The sequence below is a fragment of the Herpailurus yagouaroundi genome, unplaced genomic scaffold (genome assembly GCF_014898765.1).
Source record: "Herpailurus yagouaroundi ecotype Mexico unplaced genomic scaffold, PumYag 77, whole genome shotgun sequence".
In the NCBI taxonomy this organism is placed as follows: Eukaryota; Metazoa; Chordata; class Mammalia; order Carnivora; family Felidae; genus Herpailurus; species Herpailurus yagouaroundi.
In genome coordinates this window covers 92,224,218-92,249,985 of record NW_024412388.1, presented here as the reverse complement: position 1 = coordinate 92,249,985, position 25,768 = coordinate 92,224,218, and the positions used below count along the sequence as shown (strand labels likewise).

General features: G+C 38.6%; 1 protein-coding gene across 11 annotated transcripts in view; it reads right to left on the bottom strand.

The window, feature by feature from the left end:
• Window positions 1-25,768, bottom strand: part of NTNG1 (netrin G1) — a 336,959-nt gene that overhangs the window by 139,171 nt on the left and 172,020 nt on the right. For all 11 annotated transcript variants that reach the window (XM_040471147.1, XM_040471146.1, XM_040471150.1 and 8 more), the window contains one exon: window positions 11,137-11,777. In XM_040471147.1, the coding sequence (XP_040327081.1) occupies window positions 11,137-11,777 (641 nt within the window). The remainder of the gene's footprint in view (window positions 1-11,136; window positions 11,778-25,768) is intronic.

Sequence of the window (25,768 nt, the reverse complement as noted above, 5' to 3'; positions counted from 1 at the left end):
TTTGACCATTATGGGCTTTATTTGAAGAGTAATTCTCAGAAACTAATGAATGTAGTGTAACATTCTTACTTTGTAGATGAGGAGACTTTGCTCACAGTTGCTGGGGCTTGCCCTGAGCTCACACAGTTATTAGCATAATAGAGCTACAACTATTTCTCTTGACTCCTAGCGAATGTTTCCTTCTAAAGAAAGACAAAAATGATTTGAGATCCTAATGTTTTGTCCTCTGTCATCTCAGTACACTCCTAATACAATATCAGTTGTCTTAGTACCAGTCACAAAGTTAGCAAGAGTTGACACAATAGCTATCCTAATTGAACAATTTTCTGGATTGGGATCTGTGAACCAATGGGATTTGTGAAGCTCCTATATCACAGACTTAAAACCTAGTCTATCCATTCACTCAATGATTTTCAAGTTGAATTTCAGGAGAAAATTCATTTCCCCAAACATAAGTATTTAAATTTCTTCCTTTTCCCCTTGCCACTGATTCAGTGACCTTATTTAAATAGTTTTCTTACCTATAAAAAGGAGGCAGAAATAGCAATGATTTATATGTGGTGTAGTCAGTTCTGGTTAAACTAAAATATTTAATTCTAAAAGTCACTTAATTGAAATATAGACCTATATTGCAATGAAATCAACATATTTTACATAATCAAATCACTATGATAAAACCCATTACTATGAAAAAAATCCATGACATTAATACATTTATTCTTGTATCTGGAGAATGAATGGAAATAGTGTCTCTACTGAACCATTGATTACATATCTCCACACAAACTCTTGCACTAAATATCAACCAGTGGCCATGACCTCCTAATTTGTCAGGAAATACCTGTGATCCTAGGGACAAAAAGTCCAAGACCTTCCAAAGATGCCTACCTTGGAACTAACATGAAAAGCATAGCCCCAGAAGTTGGACATAAGAGCCGAGTGCATCCCTGTCTTCCATTGTTCGGGCACGCAGATGCAGCCAGAATGTAGCTTTTTCTACAAATGCTAAACTAAGCGAGGGAGGAAATTATTTTACTTTTTAATTATGTGGTATTTTGCCTAACTATCCTTTTGTTTCTCAAAAAGGAGACAACTTTCCTTTAATGACCCACTAGTTTAAAAAAATCTACGGCACTGGGGAATTAAGGATAAGGAGACAAGCTCTTAAACTGGGTTGTTTTTCTGCACACTAATGAAGTTCATAATTTAATTGGAGGAATTATTAGAAACATCCTCTCTTTATAATGGTGCAAACCTCAGAGGAAAATGAGCTGCTTAAGCATATATTCTCCTTGTAATTCAAGAAAACCTCAAGGATTTAAGAAATATGCTCCAAATCAGAATGGCACTCAGTTGTCCACTTAAAATGGGTTCATACCATAAATCTTGATTCTAAGCATTTCCACTGGAGTTAATGCTTTGTGTTGTTTTTTATTTTCAATTATGGTTACTAAGCTTTTCATCTGAGTGCTCTTATTTACTGAACTTCATTCTCCCTTTAAAAGAAGAGGAAATTAAATTTTAAAAATTTGGATGGTAAAATGTTATTTATGTATTTAACTTGAATAAAAGACTTAAGGATAGGATCATTGACTGCAAATTTATGAAATGTTATCATATGAAAGAGGTAGTACACTTATTCACTATAGTTACAGAAGAGCTAATGTAGTCTAATACATGGAAGTTAAAAGGAAAAGCAGATCATTCTCAATTGAAAGGTAAACTCTTAAAATAAGCTGGTGTAGTTGCTAATTTCTAAGCTTATCCATTAATATTTGTGGTTTGTTTTCATGTTTGAGGATGCACCTTAAGCAGAAGTGGTTGTGGGTATTAAAATTTATGGGAAAACATGGGGAAAAATTAACATTTAGAAAATTCAGTGCATTTCTTTATTTTTTTCTCCCCTTAGAAAATGAGACAGTACCATGAGAATTTTATTTTAGCAGTGAAGCACCTAGAGCTAACACAATATGTCAAATAAGCCCAATCAAACATATAAAAATGAGTTAAGAAGTTAGGATTCAGATAAACACAGTGATCTGATACAGTGAAATACACCATATTTCAGCTGAGAGTCATGGAGAGGGTGACTCCCAGAACATTCCAAGAAGGGCAGAGCCATAATTTAAATTGTTGCCATTTAAAGATGGCTCCTTTAGGAATATTCTGGGTCTCCTGTATGGATTGAGCTCACTACAGGCTAGTGTGACTATATTAGCACAATGCAGAGAGCATGAGGTTTGTAATTAGCAACATGACTCTGTCACTTTATTATTATGTATGGGATGTTTAAAAAAACAAAGTCATGGAACTTCTCTGATCCTCAGTTTTCTCATCTGTATAATTGGGTTAAATAATACCTGCCTTAAGTTTCTTTTTTTTAAAGTTTATTTATTTATTTTGAGAGACAGAGAGAGAGAGAGAGTGAGAGAGAATGAGCTGGTGAGGGGAAGACAGAGAAGGGAACAGAGGATCCAAAGCATATTCTGTGCTGACAGCAGAGAGCCTGATGCAAGGCTTGAACTTATGAGCTGTGAGATCACGACCTAAGACATGAAGTCACGATCTGAGCTGAGAGATCATGACCTGAGCCAAAGTCAGACGTGCTTAACCAACTGATCTGCCCAGGTACCCTGCCTCACAAATTCCTTATGAGGATTAAAAGAAAGAAAGAACCTGCCAAGAACCTTGTAACTGAGTGCCACACAAACGTAAAGATTTGTTACTTAAAATATTCATGGGGGCTATTAGAATTACTTAATTCATTCCCCCCTTTTCTGATTTCCTCCTAGTTCTCAGATTATTTCAAAATTTCCTTCAGAAATTACCTCTTAAATGACAGTATTCCACAGAGTTCTGTAAATGACCACAGTCATTTATAACTGCAAGGGAAAACACCATATCATATCATATCATATCATATCATATCATATCCTTGTCATCCATTCCTTAAACTTCAACCATCACATGTAAGGCATAATTTTCAAACCTATATTTCTAACTCAAACCTCTTTCTGCAACACCAGAGCAGTACTGTTAAATCCTTGACTAAACTCTCTACTTGGATTCCTACTGAAGTCTTTCCTTCAGCCCTTCCTTCCTCAAAATCTGATTGAGGCCATCAAGTCCTATTGACTTTGCAAGCAACTCTCAAACCCTCATGTGATGATGGCTTTTGTGGAAATTAGAGAGCTTTTCTGGACTCCTCATTTGGGCATCAGGACTTGGAGTTACAGCTTCTCCACCACTGAGCAACGTAACAGCTCTTCTTGTCTCTCCCACAGTTCCCTGCTAACCACAGCTGCACTGAAATATCCTCTAAAACCATTGCCTTAGAATGTTTCTCACCTGCAGGGGTGCCTGGGTGGCTTAGTCAGTTGGGCGTCTGACTTCGGCTCAGGTCATGATCTCGCAGTCTGTGAGTTTGAGCCTGCATCGGGCTCTGTGCTGCAGCTCAGAGCCTGGAGCCTGCTTTGGGTTCTGTGTCTCCCTCTCTCTCTGCACCTCCCCCACTCGTACTCTCTCTCTCTCTCAAAAATAAACATTTAAAAAAATAAAAAAAAAAAAAGAATGTTCCTCACCTGCGCTTAGTTGATATGTGAGAATCCAAATAATCCAGTGAAGAAATGGCAGAAAACATGAACAGACACTTCTCTAAAGAAGACATCCAGATGGCTAACAGGCACATGAAAAGATGCTCAATGTTGCTCCTCCTCAGGGAAATACAGATCAAAACCACACTCAGATACCATCTCACGCCAGTCAGAGTGGCTAAAATGAACAAAGATGTGGAGAAATGGGAACCCTCTTGCACTGTTGGTGGGAATGAAAAGTGGTGCAGCCATTCTGGAAAACAGTGTGGAGGTGCCTCAAAAAATTAAAAATAGATCTACCCTATGACCCAGCAATAGCACTGCTAGGAATTTACCCAAGGGATACAGGAGTACTGATGCATAGGGGCACTTGTACCCCAATGTTTATAGCAGCACTCTCAACAATAGCCAAATTATGGAAAGAGCCTAAATGTCCATCAACTGATGAATGGATAAAGAAATTGTGGTTTATATACACAATGGAGTACTACGTGGCAATGAGAAAGAATGAAATATGGCCCTTTGTAGCAACGTGGATGGAACTGGAGAGTGTGATGCTAAGTGAAATAAGCCATACAGAAAAAGACAGATACCATGTGGTTTCACTCTTATGTGGATCCTGAGAAACTTAACAGAAGACCATGGGGGAGGGGAAGAAAAAAAAAAAAGAAAAAAAGGTTAGAGAGGGAAGGAGGGAGCCAAAACATAAGAGACTCTTAAAAACTGAGAACAAACTGAGGGTTGATGGGGGTTGGGAGGGAAGGGAAAGTGGGTGATGGGCATTGAGGAGGGCACCTGTTGGGATGAGCACTGGGTGTTGTATGGAAACCAATTTGACAATAAATTTCATATTAAAAAACAAAAAACAACAAGCAAACAAAATAAAGAGAATCCATATAATTTTAGATTTCCTATGACATGGAGGGCTCAGAGGCCAAGATACAGGATTCCTTGAATGTTCTTGGAGATCCAAAGAAAGAATATCCACAGAGAGAAGATGGAAGGGCATATCCCAGGATTTGTCCATCCCGCCAATTCCCAACTATTCAGAGGTTCTTAACATGCTGTATTGTTCTTAAACATAATTTTTGACCTAGAATATACATTCTGCCCTGGCTACTTAAAATTCCGAAGCACATATTTCAAGATATCATGCAAATGTCATACCCTCATCAAAACTTTTCTTAGGCTTCCCAGATTAAATTAGTATCCCCTTCCCTGTCATCAGGGCACTTTACACATTCACATGGTAAAAGCACTTAACCCAAGCCATCATCATTTTTTGTTTACACCTCTGTGCCCACTCTGGTTTCAGCTCCTTGAGAACATTGACTATGCCTAGTACATCTCTGTTATACTCACTGTCTAGCCCAGCGTCTGTCCCAGGGTGGAGAAGGAGTATTTTTTGGTGACAGAAAGAAGGAGGGTGTTATAAAAGCAGAATCTGTTAAGTAGTAGTACAGCCCAACCTCAATAATTAGGACTAATTGAGAAGAATGAACGAATGCCAGGTCCAATGCTTCAAGAAAGCCTTGCAGGACGCCTCTCACAGGAGAAGTGAAAAGTAAATATTGTGGTACATTTATTCAAATTGTGGCTAGGAAAAAGACAGAGAACTTGCAGGGTAACTGGTAAACCTTTGGTGATTGGCAGACCACTTTCATATTACATGATTTTTCCAAATTATTTGAGAAAAATTTGAAGGGATGCCCTTCTGCTTTGATACTTTTAAACTTCCCTAGTGTTCTTGCTTACCTAATATCACATGTTTCTGCACTAAAGATTTGAATGCCTAGCTTTTAGAAAGTGAATTCCAACCTCACTTCATACTAAGTACAGCAAATACCAAGGCAGTGACATTCAAAGAGTAAGCATTTGCAAATAGATCTGATTCCTCCTGAGGGTGAGAGTGTAGTGGGGGTAGGGGGGTGTCTTTCTCACTCCAGACACCTAGTTAGAGTGGTTCTGTTCCTCTACCTTTGCAGATCTTGGGATTAGGTAGGGAGGGTGTAGGGAGGGAGGGTGTGGTTACGAGCTGGAACAATAATGAAGTGAAGGAAACACCCAAAAAGGTAGCACATGGAACTTCTGAGCTAGCACCCCCTGGCTCCTTCCTTGGAAATAAAAAATAAGGGGACAGAAGGCAAAATCAATTCTATAATAGTAACAGACAACCAACTACTTGTGAGGTGTTTGGGTAGGTGCTGCAACGGGTAAGGAATGAATAAGCACCAGGGAGAAAAAATACATTGATAATTATTTTTAGAAATATTGTGTAACAAGGTGAGTAATGGAGATGTGGGTTAGAGTTTTCTAGGCCACTGAGAAAAGTTCTGACAATTCTGTCCTAAAGTTTTTGAGGTCAAAAATGATTTTCTAGGGGCACCTAGTGGCTCAGTCACTTAAGTGTCCAACTTTGGCTCAGGTCATGATCTCACAGTTTGTGGGTTTGAGCCCCATGTCAGGCTCTGTGCTGACAGCTTAGTCTGGAGCCTGCTTCAGATTCTATCTCCCTCTCTTTTGCCCCTCCCCCACTCACACTCTTTCTTTGTCTCTCAAAAATGAATAAAAACATTACAAAAATTAAAAAAAAGAATATGATTTTCTATTATCTTAAGTCTGAAACCAGTACCCTGATACATTGCTGGTAGCAAATCTTACAGATAAATGAGCACATTATCAAATGTTCATTTGTCTTTCAGATTTAACAATTATTACAATGAATCACATTACTTCCTTGAAACTGTTCATCTCAAAGAAACAATAAATTATGCTGAGTTTATATTCTATAAAATCTACACATCTGACAAATGTGATGTTCAACTTTTCAATTAATTGTTACAAAAGCTTGGAAGAAAACGAAACATTTAAAATTCAAAACTTCCAATTGTGCAACTAAGAAAACATTTTGGACATTATCTCTATTTAACAGCCTGTGACTTGAACTCCCTGTCTGTGTAAAAAGATGTTCAGAACAAATATCTACTCTTCATTTCTCCTCTCACCCCTCATCTGGGTAGATTTTATTTATGCATTAGATGACCTTTTTGGCCATTAGAACCATCTTGCTTCAGCAGTTAATTAACACAAGTACCATAATTTAATACAGTTAATGCTACTTGATGCCCTTTAATGTACCTTCCATTAGTGATATTATTGTAGTATTACCCTGTAAATTAAAATGAGATCAAGACGAAGAGAGCCACTCTTTAATTAAGGTACTGGCACACTGTACTCGTCTATTATTCACTAGAGAAAATCACCCTGATTTACTGAAGTAGGACATCCATAAGTCAGAATTAGTCCATGAAGATTATGAGGTTTATTGAACAATGTAAGTACTACAGAGTCGCTGAGATTGCCAACAGCCATGTTTCCTCTTTTCCTTCCATTATCTTAATAAATACACAATGAGAGGGAGTAAATGGAAGCAAAATAAGTATGTGGCCAAAGAAGAATAAAATTTTTATGATGGGATTATAGTTTTTGTCACCAGTAAAACAGGTATGAGATGTATCACATGCTAAAAGGAACATAAATGCTACATTAGTCTAATAACAATCAAAACATCACCTTTACAGCAAACAATACTAGTGTAAAACATAAAGGCCAGAGAGCCTGGTTCAGTTTGTTAAGCATCTCACTCTGGCTCAGGTCATGATCCCATGGTTCATGGGTTCAAGCCCCATACTGGGCTCTTGGCTGCCAATGCGGAGCCCACTTAGGATCCTCTGTCCCCCTCTCTTTCTGCTCTTCCCCCACTTGTGTGCTCTCTCTCTGTCTCAGAAATAAATAAACATTAAAAAAATCCATCAAGGCCATGTGCACATGTTGCACAAGAATTGAGAATTGGAATTCACAGTCAAGTCAAACAAAGACTCTCCTGTTTTTGTTTCATAGCTTCATATACCTCCAGGTGAAAAATCTTGTATTGTCTGTCCACTCTTCTATGGATATTTGCCCACTTTCCCCAAATAATAATGTCAATTCCCACACTATGACATGGGTGGTAGTAGAGTGATAAGTCAATAAACATCATTATAATGATAAGATATGGACATGAAATGACACATTAAATATTGCAGCCATTTCATGGATGGCCAAGAGCAGGTTCACGGCAACAAAGGGCTTCTTATATTTTGGAAAGTTTATAATGATGAGGTCTTGGAAAAGGAACCCTTAGAACTTTCTTTTGGACATCATCAATTAATCGTTTTGTAGATGATTTGCTCTATAAGAAAAAGTTAACCCTACCGAAGTTTTCAAGTGTAAAATGTATGTATCAGCTTCTGTGCTGAAAGGCCTGTGTACCAGAGGCAGCTCAACAGCTCTCTTTAGTGCCTCCATTTCCCTTATATAACTTAAAAGCTGGAGACACGCCTGAGCCATCAGGCCTTGCTTCCTTAGTCCCTCCCCTAAGACTAAAAATACCCCAGCCATCTGGTGCCTAGCACAGTACACGCCAGCATCAGTTTTGCCCTGAGGAATTTGGACAGAGTTTAGAGGTGACAGAGAAGGACCTGATGGAAGGAGCTCACCTCTATTGGACCTTTCTCTCTTGCCCAGCTGCTTCCTCACTAGCTTACACTTGACTGGTGAACAGGAAAAGGCAGAAGAGGGGAGTCCCAGAGAAGGGAGCATGGTTCCTGCCAATTTCCCAGTCACCAAAATGCAGTTGGAGAATTCTAGTAGGACCAGGGATAAAAGAAAAGTGGTAAATCTGGTGGGAGTCTATATTTCAAACATGCCACTTTTAAGAGATAGTATGTCTGACCTCAGAGAATGCATAAAAAATGCCTGTCACTTTATGGGGCGCCTGGGTGGCTCAGTCAGTCGAGCATCTGACTTCGGCTCAGGTCATGATCTCACAGTTTGTGAGTTCAAGCCCTGCATCGGGCTCTGTGCTGACAGCTCGGAGCCTGGAACCTGCTTCGGATTCTGTGTTTCCTTCTCTCTCTGCCCATCCCCCTCTTGTGCTCTGTCTCTCTCTGTATCTCAAAAATAAATAAATAAATGTAAAAAAAAAAATGCCTGTCACTTTAAAGTGTATTTATACTCTCTTTTTAAATCAGAGGAAACAAGAATGAATGTACAGTAACAGAAGTAAGTCCCAACAATGGTTATAGCTCAACCAAAAGCTGTACAAGATTGCCTTCTTTACAAGTGGAAGATGACAGTGTTTGCAGAACTTGGACTCTAAGGATTTTGGCATGGATTAAAATTTCTCAAACTGCAAGAAAACTGAATTAGATGATACTATCTAACAGTGCCGATCACACTAGGATTCAAATTCAAATCTCAGTTTATTAATTCTGTAGCACTCATTCTTGTAGATGAACAGAATACTTGTTACTTTGTTGTGGAATGCTATTGTTAATAATACCAACATCAATTATTTTTATATATTATAGTCCCCCAAAATAAGAACTGGAAACTGATTATCTTTTGCTAAGATATTTATGAGTATGATAGCTACCTTTTATTATAAATAGCAAATTCATATTTAAGGCAACAGTTCCAGATTGCCCACTCGTGGTGCCCTGCTAATACATAAACATTCCTCTACACCCTAGTACCCATAAGCTCAATAATGTACCGATACATATTTCTCTCAGAAATACTACTTTGTTCTAAAGATATCTCCATCATATGTCACCAAGACCCTACTTAAAAGTTTTTATTTGTATTAATTAATTAATTAATTAATTAATTTTTAAATATTTATTTGGGGGGAGGTGGGAGAGTGTAAAGGGGGAGAGGGACAGAGAGAGCGAGACAGAGGATCTGAAGTGGGCTCCGTGCTGACAGGCTGACAGCAGTGAGCCCAATGTGGGGCTCAAACCCACAACTTTGAGATCATGACCTGAGCTGAAGTCGGATGCTCAACCGACGAGCCACCCAGGTGCCCCCGGCCTTAGTTAAAAGTTTTTATTTTCTATTTATTTATTTATTTATTTATTTATTTATTTATTTATTTATTATTATTTTTTAACTTACATCCAAGTTAGTTAGCATATAGTGCAACAATGATTTCAGGAGCAGATTCCTTAATGCCCCTTATCCATTTAGCCCATCCCCCCTCCCACAACCCCTCTAGTAACCCTCTGTTTGTTCTCCATATTTAAGAGCCTCTTAAAGTTTTTAAAGAGGCGTCATTGCTAAAGATTCTAGACTCTTCCAGGAGGAACATGAAGCTGGAATAAAATTGAGAGTAGGTGGCCACCAGTTCCTGCTACTTCCCACAGTTAAGATTGTGAAACCTCTACTACTATACCGAGGTCATGTCCACCACTCCATTCTGTGTGCCTGCTATGGTCTTTACCTTAACATCAGTGACCTCTTCTTTATTCTTGTGCACAAGTACAACAACACTATCAAAAGATAGGTCGAGTCAACTCTTGGAAAGACCATGGAGTCTCAATTCTTCTCCAGTTTGTGAGGGCAGGGTTGCCTTAAGGGATGCTGAAAGCCAGTAAACCTAATGGAGCCTGCCTTATTTGTTTGAATTTTATAATTGTTAATTAAATCTACATGATTTATGTACCATTTATATTCTTAAGTTCATATATTCTGACTTAAAGCTATCTTGGCATTGTTAGAATGATTATTGCTTTGCTTTGCTGTTTTTTCCATTTTGCTGTGTATTTCACTCATCTTTAGTTTTCCCAGCTAATTACCTCATGCTTCAGCTCCCATCAGTTGGTTATTTGGATAACACACCACACTTAGAAATCTGGTTGAACAGCTCTACATTAGTAGCCCTGGTTCTTATTACTTGAGGTTTTCATTAACACATCCTCAAAATTCTCAGAAACTTGCTCATGTGTGTCTCTGATGTATTCTCAGAACCAACTATATGCTCAACTATGACCATTCAGGTGTTTAAACTCTGGTCCATCTGTAATTGACCCATAAAATGAAGCAAGCCTGCCTCAGGTCCATATTTAAATGGCAGCCTATCTTTTTAAGACAGTAACGACCAAAAGCCTGAAAAGTAGAGCTACTCCTTTTTAATAAATGTGTGACATTCCTGTTTGCATTTGGCTCTGATTTAATACATTAAAGGAATATAACTCACATTTCTGAAACTTTTTGGGGGGCCATATAAGAAAACAAAAGCAGAGTTGTACCATGCTGAAACCCTCTCTTGCACTTGAAAACAATGGAAAGACAAATTTCTTATCTTTCAGTATCTTTTATAGAGCAGCTGGCTTTGTTTCCCCTGGTTTCATTGTCTTAAAGACTTAAACCACCCCCTGGTCTAGGGAATTCCTTGGTCTCAAATAAGATGCTATTCTTTTTTCTTTTGTTTAAATTCTAAGAAATCCTGCCAGGTTCAGGCTCAGTGACAGGGAGTCTGGGATTGCAAATGACTGCTGAGTAAGAAGGGTCTCAAATTTCCCCAAACCTACCTCCAGACTGGCGTTCCTGAGAAAATGGTGTAGTAGAAAGTGACAAATGTCACTCTCCAGCTGTGGGGCCAACACACTGGCATTTTCTTTGAACAACCGTTCTCACTCAAGTCACACAGATGTTTTCTTACCTTCCGTGAACCTTTATGTCTGAGATCGCATAAAAGTAGCGTGCCAAGTGTAGCTCATCTACAAATATTTCCCCAACCGCTGGTCGCAAAAGCCGTATCCTCAGGTCTGTGACTGTAAAGAAATCTCTGAGTTTCTTGGTTGTATCCAGCTGTCCGTAGAGAGAAGCCATATTGCGTAGCCATGGTCCAGCAAAAAACGCAAACCTGTCTTTGATTTCAAAGTGGATTATTTTGCTATTTGTCATATACCCCGTAGAGTACTCTTCAGTGCAAATGATTTCTAAGACCGTATGCTGTGATAAATCCTTCACGGATTTAGGGTCCATGTGAAAAGCGTCTAAGCAGTCTGTGGCATAATACTGATAGGGCTGCCATGTTCGTCCATAATCGAGAGATTTCTCCAGGATCATTTGGTCTGGACGCCCCGATTCGAAGGTAATAACTATGTTGTCTGTGAGCTCAATGGTTTTGCTCCAAGACAGAGTGATGTTAACCTGGAGAGGCTTGGGATATTCCTTCCAAGTAGCAGACTGCCAAAATGTGGATGGATGTCTTCCTTCAAAATCAAACATCAGCTCAGGGGGATGCGCCAACTCGGGGGTACTTGCATCACACTCATTATTGCACATGTAGGGGTTGCCCTATGGAAGAAGAACAAAAGAGGGTGCATCAAAACACTGGTTTGACACAAGTCTTGCCATATTGCTGTTGCTGAGTAAAAAGCTAGGAAAGAAAGAAAGGGGCGGGGGAACCCTGTCTACAGTAATCATTTTTATTTGCCCTAACTGGATTCTCCTTTTTAATAGCTTTTAAAAAAAAAATGAGGCAATATGGTAATTTTCTTGTCTTGTTTCCTTCCATGGGCTTTAAGAAATGAAAACAGTTTATTTATCCCATATGTGTTAGACCCATAATGCAGTCCCAGAAGCACAAAGACACTGAGCAACTGTCTAACAGCTCAATACCTCTGTGTCCTCTTAGAAAGATGCTATAGAAAAGCAAGGAAATTCTTCCATGCCTCAAGGACGTTCCTCAAGAGCATAGTTCTTTAAAAAGTCATTTTTCAAGCAAACCTTCAGAATTAGCAACGAACCGTAGATACCCGTGTCCTGTTTGGGAAACAATACCCCCCCTACAACATCCAGTTTCTTTTTGCTTCGCCTCAAATCCATCATACTTAACTAGGTCTCTGCTTCATAAAGTCTTCTCTTAAAGCATTTACTTTGTTCACCACAAATCATTAAAATGTGGTATACTACAGGCTCTGGGGCTTGGTCCAAACATCTGCCATCCTATTAGCTAGAGGCAAGGGGATTGCACAGAAAAGACTTGGGGCAAGGGTGTGCTCCAAGTTATCAGGACAGGACACCCCAGTACTTAATTAGAAGTATAAGCCATGGCTACTTGACGTGTTACTCTGTGCCGGCCCATAGTCAGCTGTCTGTCCATGGATGTTGGCCATTACTATAATTTCCCTCTCACAGAAGCTAGTTCCTTCACAGTCCACTCAGACAAGAAGCTGGAAATAAATCTTGTATCACAACAAGTTACAACACCACTTATGCTACACTTAATAGCTGCTTTCAAGCTTTCATCAGATGATTCTTTGGCAAACAGCTGGCTCCCCGATTTTTGTTTATTTTGCATTTAAGAAAATAAATGGTATCATTTGGAGCCAACTATCCAGGCATTTCTCTCTAATCCTCTATTGGGTAATTATAAGCATGGATGGGTGAAAGAATCGACCCTTTGACATTGTCCTCAGGCTTTCTCTTGTAATTACAATTAGATTTTTTTTTCTTTTTCATGAACTGAGAACTTTTCATCATATCTGCAGGATGCATGAGCCAGGTCTCAAATAATGAATTTACATGATGGACTTTGGTGCTCAGTTACCAGCTGACTCCCATGAAATGTGAGATGGACACTGGAGAATTGCTTTGGCCTCCCCAGAGGCGATTTCTCCTACCCAGTCAACTAATACTCTCACTCTCTCTTTCCCATTAGTGCAACTGAATCCTAAAGCTGGCAACAGGTTTGGGGGACTCAAGTATAATTGAGATGGGCAAGAGAAAGGAGAGAAGGTACATTATCTGAGGAACAGAACTGTTTTAAAAATACATCCGAGGCATCAGTGATAATGGAAATGTTTCTGTACTTCTCTCTCGAATTTCAATTCCCTATTCCTGATCCCAGCGTCTGTGGCACTATTTATAGTAACCCCTTCAAGAGGAGCCAAGGGGGGAAAATACGTTTCTGTTCCAGGTGGAATAAATCACCAAATTTATTATTATTTAAACTCTCTTAAGCATACCAGAGAGCCAAATGCAAAGCTCTGCAAACTGGCAAAGGCTTTTTATGGAGGGCTATAAATATTGTGGAATCTGTCAAGATTTATAAGTTCTAAATATATGTAAATGCACATTTTACTGGAAGGGGTCAGGTTTACACAAATCACACCTTCATTTGAAATTTACTAAAAAAATATGGTCACTTCAAAATCTACCAGCATGTAGCCATCTGCACAATCATTAACTTGGATGCTACCACCTTCCTCCTGACAAAAGCATCTTCATCTGAGGTCAAGGGTATCAAAACACAGGAAATCAACTCTGCAGGATACACCAAAGTGAGTTATCAGGCATTTGTATTAAGTCATGTTGAAAGATAGCATTTCTTCGACTTCAGCATTGATGTGCAGATCTTCTCAGAAGGGCATAGGGTGCCAAGACAAAGAAGGAGGTACAGTAGACTGATTCTGGGTATGGGTCGATACTAGCAAACTCATCTTAGGAAATATACTTGAAGGTATCTATCTAAAAAGCATTCATTCCTACATTCAATAAAAGGCGTTGACAATAACCACCATTTATTTAGCACTTATGGGTCACTTTACATCCATTATCCTGGCTAGTCCTTTCCACCCCTGCTATATGGAAGAGAAAACCGAGGCATAGAGAAGTGTTATGCAACTTGCCCAATGTCACATATCAAAGTGAGTAAGGGACAGAGCCAAGACGAGTTCCTTCTGCCCCTGCCCTGACCTGCTTAATTCCCAAGTCAATGGAGTTACCTATGATACAGTCTTAGAAACACAGTTGGCTGGTTAGAAAGCAAGGGCCTAAAATCAAAATAGGTTTGGAAAACAGCTTAAGATCTTCCTGCCTTAGAAAGCCCTAATGAGCATTATCATACATCTCAGATGTTAAGAATCTTCCTCAGCTTCATGTAAGACCTAGTTTCAGAAACTTAATTTGACCATGGAGCCCCTTTTTGCTTTAGTAACCTCTATTTATATGCCACAGAAGTAGTGTTCTGGAGAACATCCTTTGAGATTCCCTGCTTTGTATTACTCTTAAAATTGTAAATGTGTGGATGCCAGAGAGCACTGCAAAACTCAAAGTTTTAGTCCTTTAGTGAAGACATGGCCATACAAAGCACTTAGTCTCTGCTTTTGTTCCATAAGGATACCCTTCCACAGGGGCTCAGCAGCACAGCCAGCTCAGGATAAATGCTTATATCTACATCAAATTGTCAGCCATCAAAATGCATGCCAGGACAAGGAGACAATTTTATTGCATTGCACTGATCTGGTGCTGTAGGCACCTGAAAAATGAGAAAAAAGTTTCATGCATGCAATAATTATTTATTGATTGCCTACTATACTACTATATTTAAGGCACTTGTCTTGGCTTTCAAGAGGCAGTAGCAAACAAATCCAAGTCCCAGCTTTTAGCATGGCTTCCATTTTAGTTGGGGGAGATGTACTAAACAAATATATAATGTTCTATAATGTTACATGGTGATAACTACTAATAAACCAGTTAAAGGGGAAAATGGTGTTGGAGGAGGAATACTGATTGTAATTTTATACTGGGAGGTCAGAGAAAGTCTCTCCTGGATAATGTGACATTTGAACAGATTAAGAGCAATTCCCAATTTACACTGGAGATGATCAGAGTTTGACCAGAATGACAGTTTTGTCCTTCATCTGACTCTACTCTTAGAGATAATTTCAGCAGCATAGCAGTTTATTGAAATGGATGAGTAAACAAATCATTTCTAAGGAGATTCTACACCAAATGGCTCACCCCCCCCCCCCAAAAAAAATTAATTGAACCATTCTTATTTCATAGACTTCATGCTCTTTTAGGAGATTCATGATTTGATGACCATTAACATAACTTACTGAGAGACAATGATACTGAAAGAAAATTACTAGGGAAAAACAAAGATTTCATTTTGCTCCCCTCAGAAAAAGCCTGCATTTGTGGTGAGAGAGAAAAAAAAGAGAGAGAGAGAGAGAGAGAGAGGCAAAGAAGCTGAAAACCTTACTATTCTAGAAAGAGAAAGCTAGAGGAGAGATTATATGCTAAAATATTTCGTGTAAATATTTCACAAGGGTGTGACTGGTAATACTGTTGTTACAGAGAATTATCAATATGAAAACAATTGCTGTTAAAAGGATTAGATTAATTAAATTTTCAACGACTTCAACCCCACCCTAATCCTCCCTAATACCATTAACAATGAAATTTATATAAGAAAAATAACTTTCCCCTACTTGTGAAAGCAAAGAACACTTCTTGTTGCTAAATCTAACAGATTCAGGCATTAGCAAGTGTAAGTAATTATTTTGTGGCCAGCAGGCAGCTTTAAATAGATCTTAATTTAAGTCCTACAAGTAACAGATCCTTAACTGATTGTCTATGGACAAAGCAGAAAATATTTATGACTGTGCTGATAATATTTACACCATTAAGAGATGCCTAAATAATTAAACAGATATTGCTGCTAAATGTTTTTGTAACAATTAGAAGATGAAGATTGTGATGCTTAATTTCATTTAAGAAATGTTAATATGTTACCTCTGGGAGAATTGAAGTTAGTTATTAATTAGCACTTTGTAGCCAAAGTGGAATGTTATTCTTCCTTAATGCGCTTTCAGAACTTAAAAGGATAAATAAAATTTGAGACATGTTTCTATTGATGGAATTACCTTCCTCTGTCAAGAGATACTTTGACAAGAATAGCCCTTTCAACTCAGATCTGCTAGACCCTTCCGAGTTAAAAAAAGAAAACCTGCATAAGCAGTAATCCTTGTGGTTCCAACCAGTTTGAACTTCTCCTTCCAAGTTTTACCCATTGGGAAAGACAGTTGGAAAGGTAGGGAATTCTCATGAGAGGTTTGCCACTGAACTGTACATTACATGCCAAGTAGGCATGTACTTACAAGTGGTCGTGAGAAGGATTTGGGTTCACACTTATACCGATTATGAAAAACATAATCGAGTGAGACAGAGCTGCCTCACACCCATTTGCATCTGGCTCGTCCTTGCTTGTTTTAAGACTAGGTGCCATTAAAAAAAAAAAAAAAAAAAAAAGACACATAGGTAAGGGAGCAGACACAGTATTCTGGGATAGCACTCCCAACCTGTTTCCATTGTGATTTTGAAATAGATATCACTATGTCGTTGCTAATGCAAGGCTTTAAAAGGGTGAAGAAATAGGTAGCATAGTCTACTGCTTGTCTCTCAGAGAGATGAACCATGAGTACCATGTTTTAACTGCTAGGCTGGGCTATCATCTTGAGGAGATGGCTTCCTTTTCTTCCCTTTCATTGGTGTAATTTGTGGTGGTTAGGAGCCCCTACTCCCCAGTCCCTTCTTGGGACTTCTCCGTCACTCCTTTCCCTGAGTCCTCGATTCTCGGTTGGCTATAACACAGAAAGGCCCCTCTTTTATGACTCCTTTTCTGAGGAGCCCCTCTCTGACTTTTATGACTACTCTGAGTCTAAGAGCTGATCATTGTTCAGGCTGAGGTGCCCCCTCCAGGTCTTATAGCTTTGTTACTCGTGATAGAAAGAACAGGAAGAAATCAGAACCAGAGGTGTGTATAATTCAAGATGGTGGATACCTTCTCCAGAAATCTGAAAGGTAAGTGTCAGCATCATCAGTACTGATAGGCCTTGCTGACCACAGCTAAGGGGATAAACTCTTCATGTCCTCAGGTAGGTCCACAAGGCAGCATGTTTCCATTATCCCTCTGTACATAAAGGGCAGCAACCCCTACAAATGACAGTGCACTCTCACTTATAACCTGCCCTGTTAATTGGCATGTTGGATCCCAATGAGGAGTACACACAGGGCAACAATATAGTCTGAATATTTTGGGACTGTCCAAATTTTAGTCTGAAAATGTCGGGACAAAATTACCTATATATTTGTCGGAGCATAAGTGCCAATTTTTGCTTTGGAAAATATGGCCACTCTAAGAATAATAGAGGAGAAAGAGTTTTGTTTTTGTAACTCTGCAGTTAAAAACCAACTGCCCTGTTTTCTAATGGAACCCTCTGTTCATCACAAAGATTCCTTTCTGGCATAGACACAGGCTTAAGGCCTGATTGAAGCCATTGCTTGTTTCAATCTGCTCCCTGACGATACTAACACCATGTGGACTTTTTTACTCAGGAATAAAGACAGGAGGGCTTAACCTTTCTGCAACGAGAATTCTAGAGGCCATATCACAGAATATGGGCCATAATAGACACCTGTGTAAATCCCCACAGAGGATTATGGCCAGGATTTTCAAACTGGTGAAGGCTGCACAGATCAAGATGACCAAGTTTTTAAGAAGGAGCCAAATACATTCTCAAGCCACAGTAGCCACAAAAGTGGATTCTTATATAGCAACCCAAATCATTATTTTGCATGAACTGGAGAAGAAATAAATATTCATGGAATCGAGTTAGTTTGAAAGTGAACGTCTATAGAAAAACACTGTAGTAATGTGACACTTTTATAACTGGTAGGGAAATTGCTTTTTAAAATTTATTGTCTTAAAAAATATTACTTAAAAATCCTTGGCACGGTGTTTTGCCTTATAGGTCATCTTGAAACAGAACCTAAGTGTTGATAACACCAAGTTGAAGTGGACTTTCAGCATTTTAAGTTAAAGTAACTTGAGGGGAGTTAAAATATCATGAAGGTGGGAATGTTCTGAGTCTGATACCATCATGCACTGTGAGAGTTGATTTGAACATTTTGAATCCTGAAAGTTCTGACTTGATTCTCAAAAAGTGGTTCCTTCCTCTCTCATATGAAAAAAACAAGTCCAAGACCCACTTGAAGTCCATTTTCTGCAAGCCTCCAGCTTTCCTGTAAGAGAGTATAGGAAGACCAAAGCATTCTCTGTTGAAGTGATCACTAAACCATGAAAGGCATGAAGAGAACTTTCTAATGTGGCACTTTTCAAAAGTGACTGGTTTCTGGTGAGTCTGTTCTGATTTCTCATACTCTATATTTCTTTCAAACTCCTCTCTTCCAAATTCATTAGCTGTTTACTGGGAACCTACTCTGTTAAAAACACTGTGAAGAACACAGAAATTATACAACAAAATGTTTGCAACTTGGTAATGGAGACTAGATCTATACACGCAACAATCATGTTTTTCCAATTGGTTATTCATGCTCCTAGAGAGGGCACTAGGTGCTCTTGAGGGTAAAAAGACCCACCAACAACATTGTGCAATTTTCTGGAGGGTCTATTTCACTACTTGCCACATAATTAAACAAATATTTATATTAAAAACAGGCATTTTAAAGTATGGAAAGAGCCCAAATGTCCATCGACAGATGAATGGATAAGGAAGATGTGGTATATATATATATATATATATATATATATATATATATATATATACACACACACACACACACACACACACACACAATAGAGTATTACTCAGCAGTCAAAAATAATGAAATTTTGCCCTTTGCAACAACATGGATGGAACTAGAGTGTATTATGCTAAGAGAAATTATTCAGTCAGAGAAAAACAAATATCTTATGACTTCACTCATATGTAGAATATAAGATACCAAAGAGATGAACACGGGGAAGGGAAGCAAAAATAATATAAAAAGAGGGAGGGGGCAAAACATAAGAGACTCAAATACAGAGAACAAACTGAGGGTTGCTGGAGGGTTGTGGGTGGAGGGATGGGCTAAACGGGCAAAGGGCATTTGGGAGGACACTTGTTGGAAAGAGTACTGGGTGTTATACGAAGGAGTCATATATGAATCACTGGATTCTGCTCCTGAAATCATTATTGCACTGTATGGTAATTAACTTGGATGTAATTTAAAAAAAAAAATTTAAAAATAAAAAAAACAAAATAAGGTAAATGAAAAGTGAAAACAGGCATTTTATGGAGTAAAATGCAAAAAGTATTTGCAAGCAAATTTTTAGGAAAACACACAAAAACATTTCATGCCTGGGGCAAATTTGGAGGTATGTGTCAAAATCACCAAACTAGAGAAGGAGGGGATCTGGGGGTTTCTGCTCAGTGACAGTTTATTCCATTCCACCACCTTCCTGCATATGATACTTCTTCCAAACCACCTTGGAGAGGTTGTGGCAATACTAGCTTTACCAACACTGAGAATGGTGATTTAAACAGTTCCAGCATCAAATTCCAGCCTGAAAATACTTGCTGCACTCTGCCATGGCAATCTGGGTGGGTACTCCATACACTAAAATCTCTACAAAAAATTTGCCATCCTTCCATCAAGTTGAACATACAGTATGTACTGTGGTAATATACAAACTTTAAGGTGCATAAGAAATACTTGGTGAGTCCAATCCCCTTCCATCAGGAATGCCACTTCAATAGATTGGGTGGACCCAGGAGCCTAATTTGACAACTACCCTAGATGAATCTAATGCAGATAATCTGGACTACACTTCCATAAACACTGGTGTAATGTTTCTAAGAATCATGGCTCTGGGTTAGATCTGCTTAGGTTTGAATTCCAGGCCTACCACTTAGTTATTAAGTAATTTTAGACAAGCTAATTGACTTCTTGAGCCTTGATTTCTTCTTCTTCAAATTCCATATAATATGTACTTCATGATATTAACTTGAGAAAAAATTACATAATGCAGGTTAAGTGTTCAGCATCTCCTTGAAATGCAGTCAATGCTCAATAATTAGTAGTTAGCATTAAAAATGCTCCTCCTTCTGCATTTCTTGACTCTGAGAATGACATCAAATTCTTCCATGTCCTAAGCAGGAAACATGGAAATCATCTTTTTTCCTTCTCTTTCCTCAATCTGTTTACAAGCCAAGCTCTCTAGAACCCATCACTACAGCTTTCTTAACACTGCCAATGTTTTCTTTAGTTTTTTCATGTTTTAAATATTTAAAAACTATTTTTGTCCTGAATTACTGTAACACCTTCTTAAATGAACTCTCTCCAGATTATACTATCCTCTTACAATCTATTCTCTGCATAGTTTACAAATGTACTTTTATTATGCCCCCTTCTTAAAGCTCTTTAATGGGTTTCCCATTACCTTGAGGGCTACAATTCAAATTCCTTAGCCTAGCTTGTAAGATCCTTCAAGATCTGGACTCTGTGCTTTTTTTCTTTTTCACTCACTCATGTTCACACCTTATGAGTCAATCACACCAGCCCATGAGTGTTTATATATATGCATTATTATGCAATTCATCATATTAAATTCTAATTGTTTATTTTTACGTCTTTCCAACTAGAGTTCTGTGAGAAGCATTGGCACATAAGAAGCAAACAACACAACTTTATGAATATAAGAAAAATAATGAAAGCAGAAAGACAGGAAGACAGGGAGAAAAAAGGATAAATTAACTTGGTTTGACAGTATGGAATAAGATGGGAGGGATTTGCCCATAGGTTGGTGATTAGGGATCAAACAGACCACCAAGCTTAAAGGACTATCTAACATCCTAAGTTGTAGATGAAATTAGTAATGATGTAATATATTGGGTAAAACAAAATAAAACCAGGAAAACATCAAGAAGTCCAACTCCAAAGTGCAGAGTGCCAGTGTCTGTGATTGATATAGTTACTGGGACTTCTGGTGAGGTCAGAGGACAAAGACAAATGGCATGACTACAGTCATGTCCCAGTCCTTTCCTGGTGTTCATTTCATCTTCATTTTTCTCCATCAGTCACAGCAGTGTTTCTTCTAGTGGCTTTAGGCTGAAGACCTCTTTTCTTCATCCCACCTTGCCTCACTTATCCAACCTGTAGGATCCTTCTGAGTTTACAGGAGTGGCTGAACATCAAGGGTTTGATTGGGCAATTATGGAGAATAAAATAAAAATTGAGGGAAGAAGCAGTGAATGGGGAGGTTATAATTTAACAATGCTCAGGCATGGAAATGGTGCCTGGTGCAAATCCTTGGGAAATGTAAGATGTGGTAAGTGGAAATGGGTGAAGAACCAGGAAGCAGCACAGTCCGTTGCAAAAAAGGAAGTGGTCTTCATTTATTGTGCTGCAGCTTACATGGCTCTCCTAATTACAGAGGTCCTGAAACTTCTACCTGGCTCCAGAGGCTGACTCATTAGGAAGCTAATGAAGCTTACACCTCAGAGCCACTCAATTACACTAGCTGCCTCTTAGGTCTAGTACCTAATTTTGTGTTTGAAGCTTTGAATTTCTCTTTTTAAAAAAGGGCCCCCAGAACTGTATAGGCTCCAGGCTCATAAAACTTGGTCTTACCATGGTCTGGGCCATAGGTAGTGTTTCGGGGCTTGCTGAACTAAAATAACTCTCCCTTCTTCCTTCCTTCCTATTTCTTCTTTTCAATTGATTTCCTTCTCTTTTCTCCCCTAGAATGTTCTTTTCTCAACATTTCCAACCTTGAAATAAACTTTCTCTATTTTTTTTGCCCAAGTTCACACTTGAGGGGTGTGTGTGTATGTGTGTATGCGTGCAAAATAACATACCAATATTTGTTATATTAACACTCTTGGTATATTGTCAACAATAAATGTAATTCATTTATTTGTAAGTCTGAATGACAGCTTACCAGAGCCACCATCATGAACCAGAGTAAATTAAATGACAAAAAATATCAAGCAGCTATCATGTGCCAAGCATTATGCTAGCTCTTATAGATTAGTTTATAATAAGGTTGATTCTTCCTTATCAGCTATAATGTAGTGGCAAGATAAAATTAAGGAAGGTGTATCAGTTGAAAAAAAGAAAATGTATTATAGAGGGCTATTTTTGGTAGGTTATATAGGAATGAAGTAGCAGCTAATAATATTCTAATACGCAGGTAATATATGCAAAATGTATTGTTAAAAAGAAGTATAAAAGTCAGGCAGTCATGATGAAAGAGTTAGAGTAGGCAGAATCTTAGTTTTCAGAGATGTCTCAGATTTGCATAGGTGAGGAAGGCATTCTCTTCCTGGAATAAAGAAGGGATCAATGATCATTGAATACCTTTTATGGTTAGGAATTGCAAAAGGGGCTTTATATGTGTCCTCCCATTTAATTCTCACCATTACCTATACAGCAGGTGTTATTCTAACTTTACAGATGAAGGAACTGAGGTTCAGAAATATCATGGAATCTATTCCAGATAAATGGGATAAGTCTGTCTGTAAAATGAAGATGAACCTAGTGTTTGAGAGGCTGGAAGGTGTTAGGAGAGAATTTTAAATATACAATGTGAAGTTGATTTTAGAGGCTACTAAAATCTGGGTAGGCGTATTTGTGTGTGATTAATTGGAGAATAAAAAGCTACTGGTGGTTTTCAGAGTAAGTGACCTGTACAGTTAGCTTTCTTCATTAGTTTTCCAGATTCCTTTCTAGAGAAAATATCACCTTGAGTCCAATATTAGGAGTTAACTCAATCAAGTCATGAAGAAGAATCAAAAAGCAAGAGTTACAATTCTCAGAGTGGGCATGCAAATAGTTCTGGACACACCTTATTTATCTTTGTATCTAGCACAATTCCTGGCACACGGTAGACAGTCAATATATGAGGAGCTTACAAATGAATGTAAAACAAGCTGCTTCTCTAACTAGCTTTTCTGTTTAACAAAATAGGAAAATTCTCAAAAATGAAGAAGAAGCAATTAAATGTCTTCTAATTCAACTATCTGCTGCATAAATCACTTCTGGGACTTCAGGTAAAGAAGAAGCATGATCTTTGATTTTTCTCTTTATCTAGAGAGATACTGCCCAAATCTCAAACACTCGTTCGTATTTCACCTACAAATCAAGAGATTCATTATGGAACTGGAAAGGGTCCAGAACTGACTTAGGGCCTGATGACTCTATTTCCAATGAAGTCTAGGGTATGGACTGAGACAGCCTCAGAAATAGCAGAATGTCACAATAACTGCAGTGTGGGATATAATGAAAGGAGGTAAGACTGGAGGTAAGGAAGGAAGCTAGCAGGTAGCTTTAATAATGTAGATGTGAGAACAAGGAGCTGATTAAACCGAACAGAAAGGTAATGGAAGAGTCAGCAGGAATTAGACTGATTGGAAGCAGAGAGCAAAGGAAAACAAAGAGTCAATGGTGACACTGAGTTTAATGCCTGCAGACAGTAAAAATGGTGGTGATAAAGTTTTCGACTAAAACTAGTATAAGACTGGGACTCTTTTATTGCCCCATCACAGCAAAGTTCCATTTGCAAAGTGTTAGTGTGAAATCTAACATTACTGAAAACCAATTACTGAAAATGCCACAGAGATTCTATTCATAGTGTACAAGATATTTAATTTATTTTTTATTAAAAAATTAAATTTTTTTTATCATTTATTCATTTTTTTAGAGACAGAGAAAGAGTGTGTGTGAGGGAAGGGCAGAGAGAGAGGGAGACACAGAAGCTGAAGCAGGCTCCAGGCTCTGAGTTGTCAGCACAGAGCCCAACGCGAGGCTCGAACTCACGAACCACAAAATTATGACCTGAGCCGAAGTCGGACGCTTAACTAACTGAGCCACCCAGGTGCCCACAACATGATATTTTAAAGTCCTCCATTCTCATCTCTCTCTAAATAGCCAACATGCGTACTTATTGATCTCCAAATATTTCCCACCTAACTTTAAGTTCCTATTAACTTGGTCCCAAACTTGGTCTGTACAGGTTTCCTCATCTCTCTTGATTTCTCCTCCTTCCCCTCTTTATCTTCTTTTAGTTGCTGCTTATTTCATTGTAAATCCAGCTATTCTCCTATGTACAACACTAGTTTATAAAATGAAAGCCGAGGAGCCTAGAGAGAGCAAAATAGAACCCTTAGGAGCCAGTGCAAGAAGCTATGAATATTATTAAGGGGCGAAGTGGATCCAACCGTATTTTAGACAAGAGGCTAGAGCTGGGAATTACAACCCAAGGAATGAACAAGGTATGTTATCTTCCCCAAAGTAGTCCACAAAAGAGTAAAAGGCCAAGGACAAATGTCCAAGAGGAAGGAACTTGCGTGGAAGTGTGAATAGGGCTAAGTGTTAGAAAGTAGAAACCAGTAAAAACAGGAGCAATAACTTAAAAATAAGCCCTGTTAGCTACAAACTAGTGATGCATGGGGGCATTAGTGCTGGACAAAGAATCAGCATTTTCAAGCCTGGACATTTGGAATAAATAGTTATTCTGTCAAGGAGTATCAGCCTCTTCCATAGTGAAGATGAGCACATGTAATAAGAATAATAAGGGATACTCTCACAGCATTTTTGTAAGGACTAAATAAGCTCATAACTAAAAAGAGTTCAAGATGGTGCTTGGCCCATAGTAAGACCTCAGTACATGTCAGCAATTACTATTATCATCAACATTGCCATCTCTATGACCCTTACAACTTGTCACCTCATAAAAGCCCTCCTTTTCAGGGTCCATTGTGCCACCAAATAACTCAGCACTCAGTTATTCAATGTGAGCTGGTAAAATGGAGGTGTGAAAGTTAATCTCCTCATAGAATTCATACGATAAGTCAACCTCTTAGGGATGCACATGCAAAAATACCATTCCTATTATTTACAGTATAGCTTTACAAGGTCTCAAGGTACCTTTCATAACAAATATAAAAATACCTCCAGATGGCTCTTATTTTTAGAACATTTTTTAATGTTTATTTATTTTTGAGAGACAGAGAGACAGAGTGTGAGTGGAGGAGAGGCAGAGAGAGAGAAGGAGACACAGAATCTGAAGCAGGCTCCAGGTTCTGAACTCTAAGCTTTCAGCACAGAGCCTGATGTGGGACTCGGGACTCACAAACTGCGAGATCATGACCTGAGCCAAAGTTGGACGTTTAACCGCCTGAGCTACCCATGTGTCCCCCAAGATGGCTCTTGTTGAATGCAATATCTACCTCTCAGGATCAAACCTGTTGTAGTAGCTATGGTCAATGTAGAGCAAACCCAGAATCCTCCCAACCGGACAGCTAACTCAGAACCCAGTGTAATTAAAATGAGGATGGGAAGAGGACAAGACTGAGATTGCATCCACACTCTTGAATTTACGAGAAGAAACAACCTGGGGAAATTATCTAACTTTTCTGAGCCTCTGTTTGCTCAGGTATACACTAGGGAGTACATCTCACTACCCGGTGAAGATTAGAGTATCCAACACATTAAATACACACACACACACACACACACACACACACACACACACCCCATAGAAAGTGAAATAGAGCTGGCAATAGAGATTAATTTTCCTCTTTTTATTATTTTTTAATGTTTTATTTATTTTTACGAGAGAGAGAGACAGAGAGACAGACTATGAGCGGGGGAGGAGCAGAGAGACAGGGAGACACAGAATCCAAAGCAGGCTTCGAATCCACAAACTGAGATCA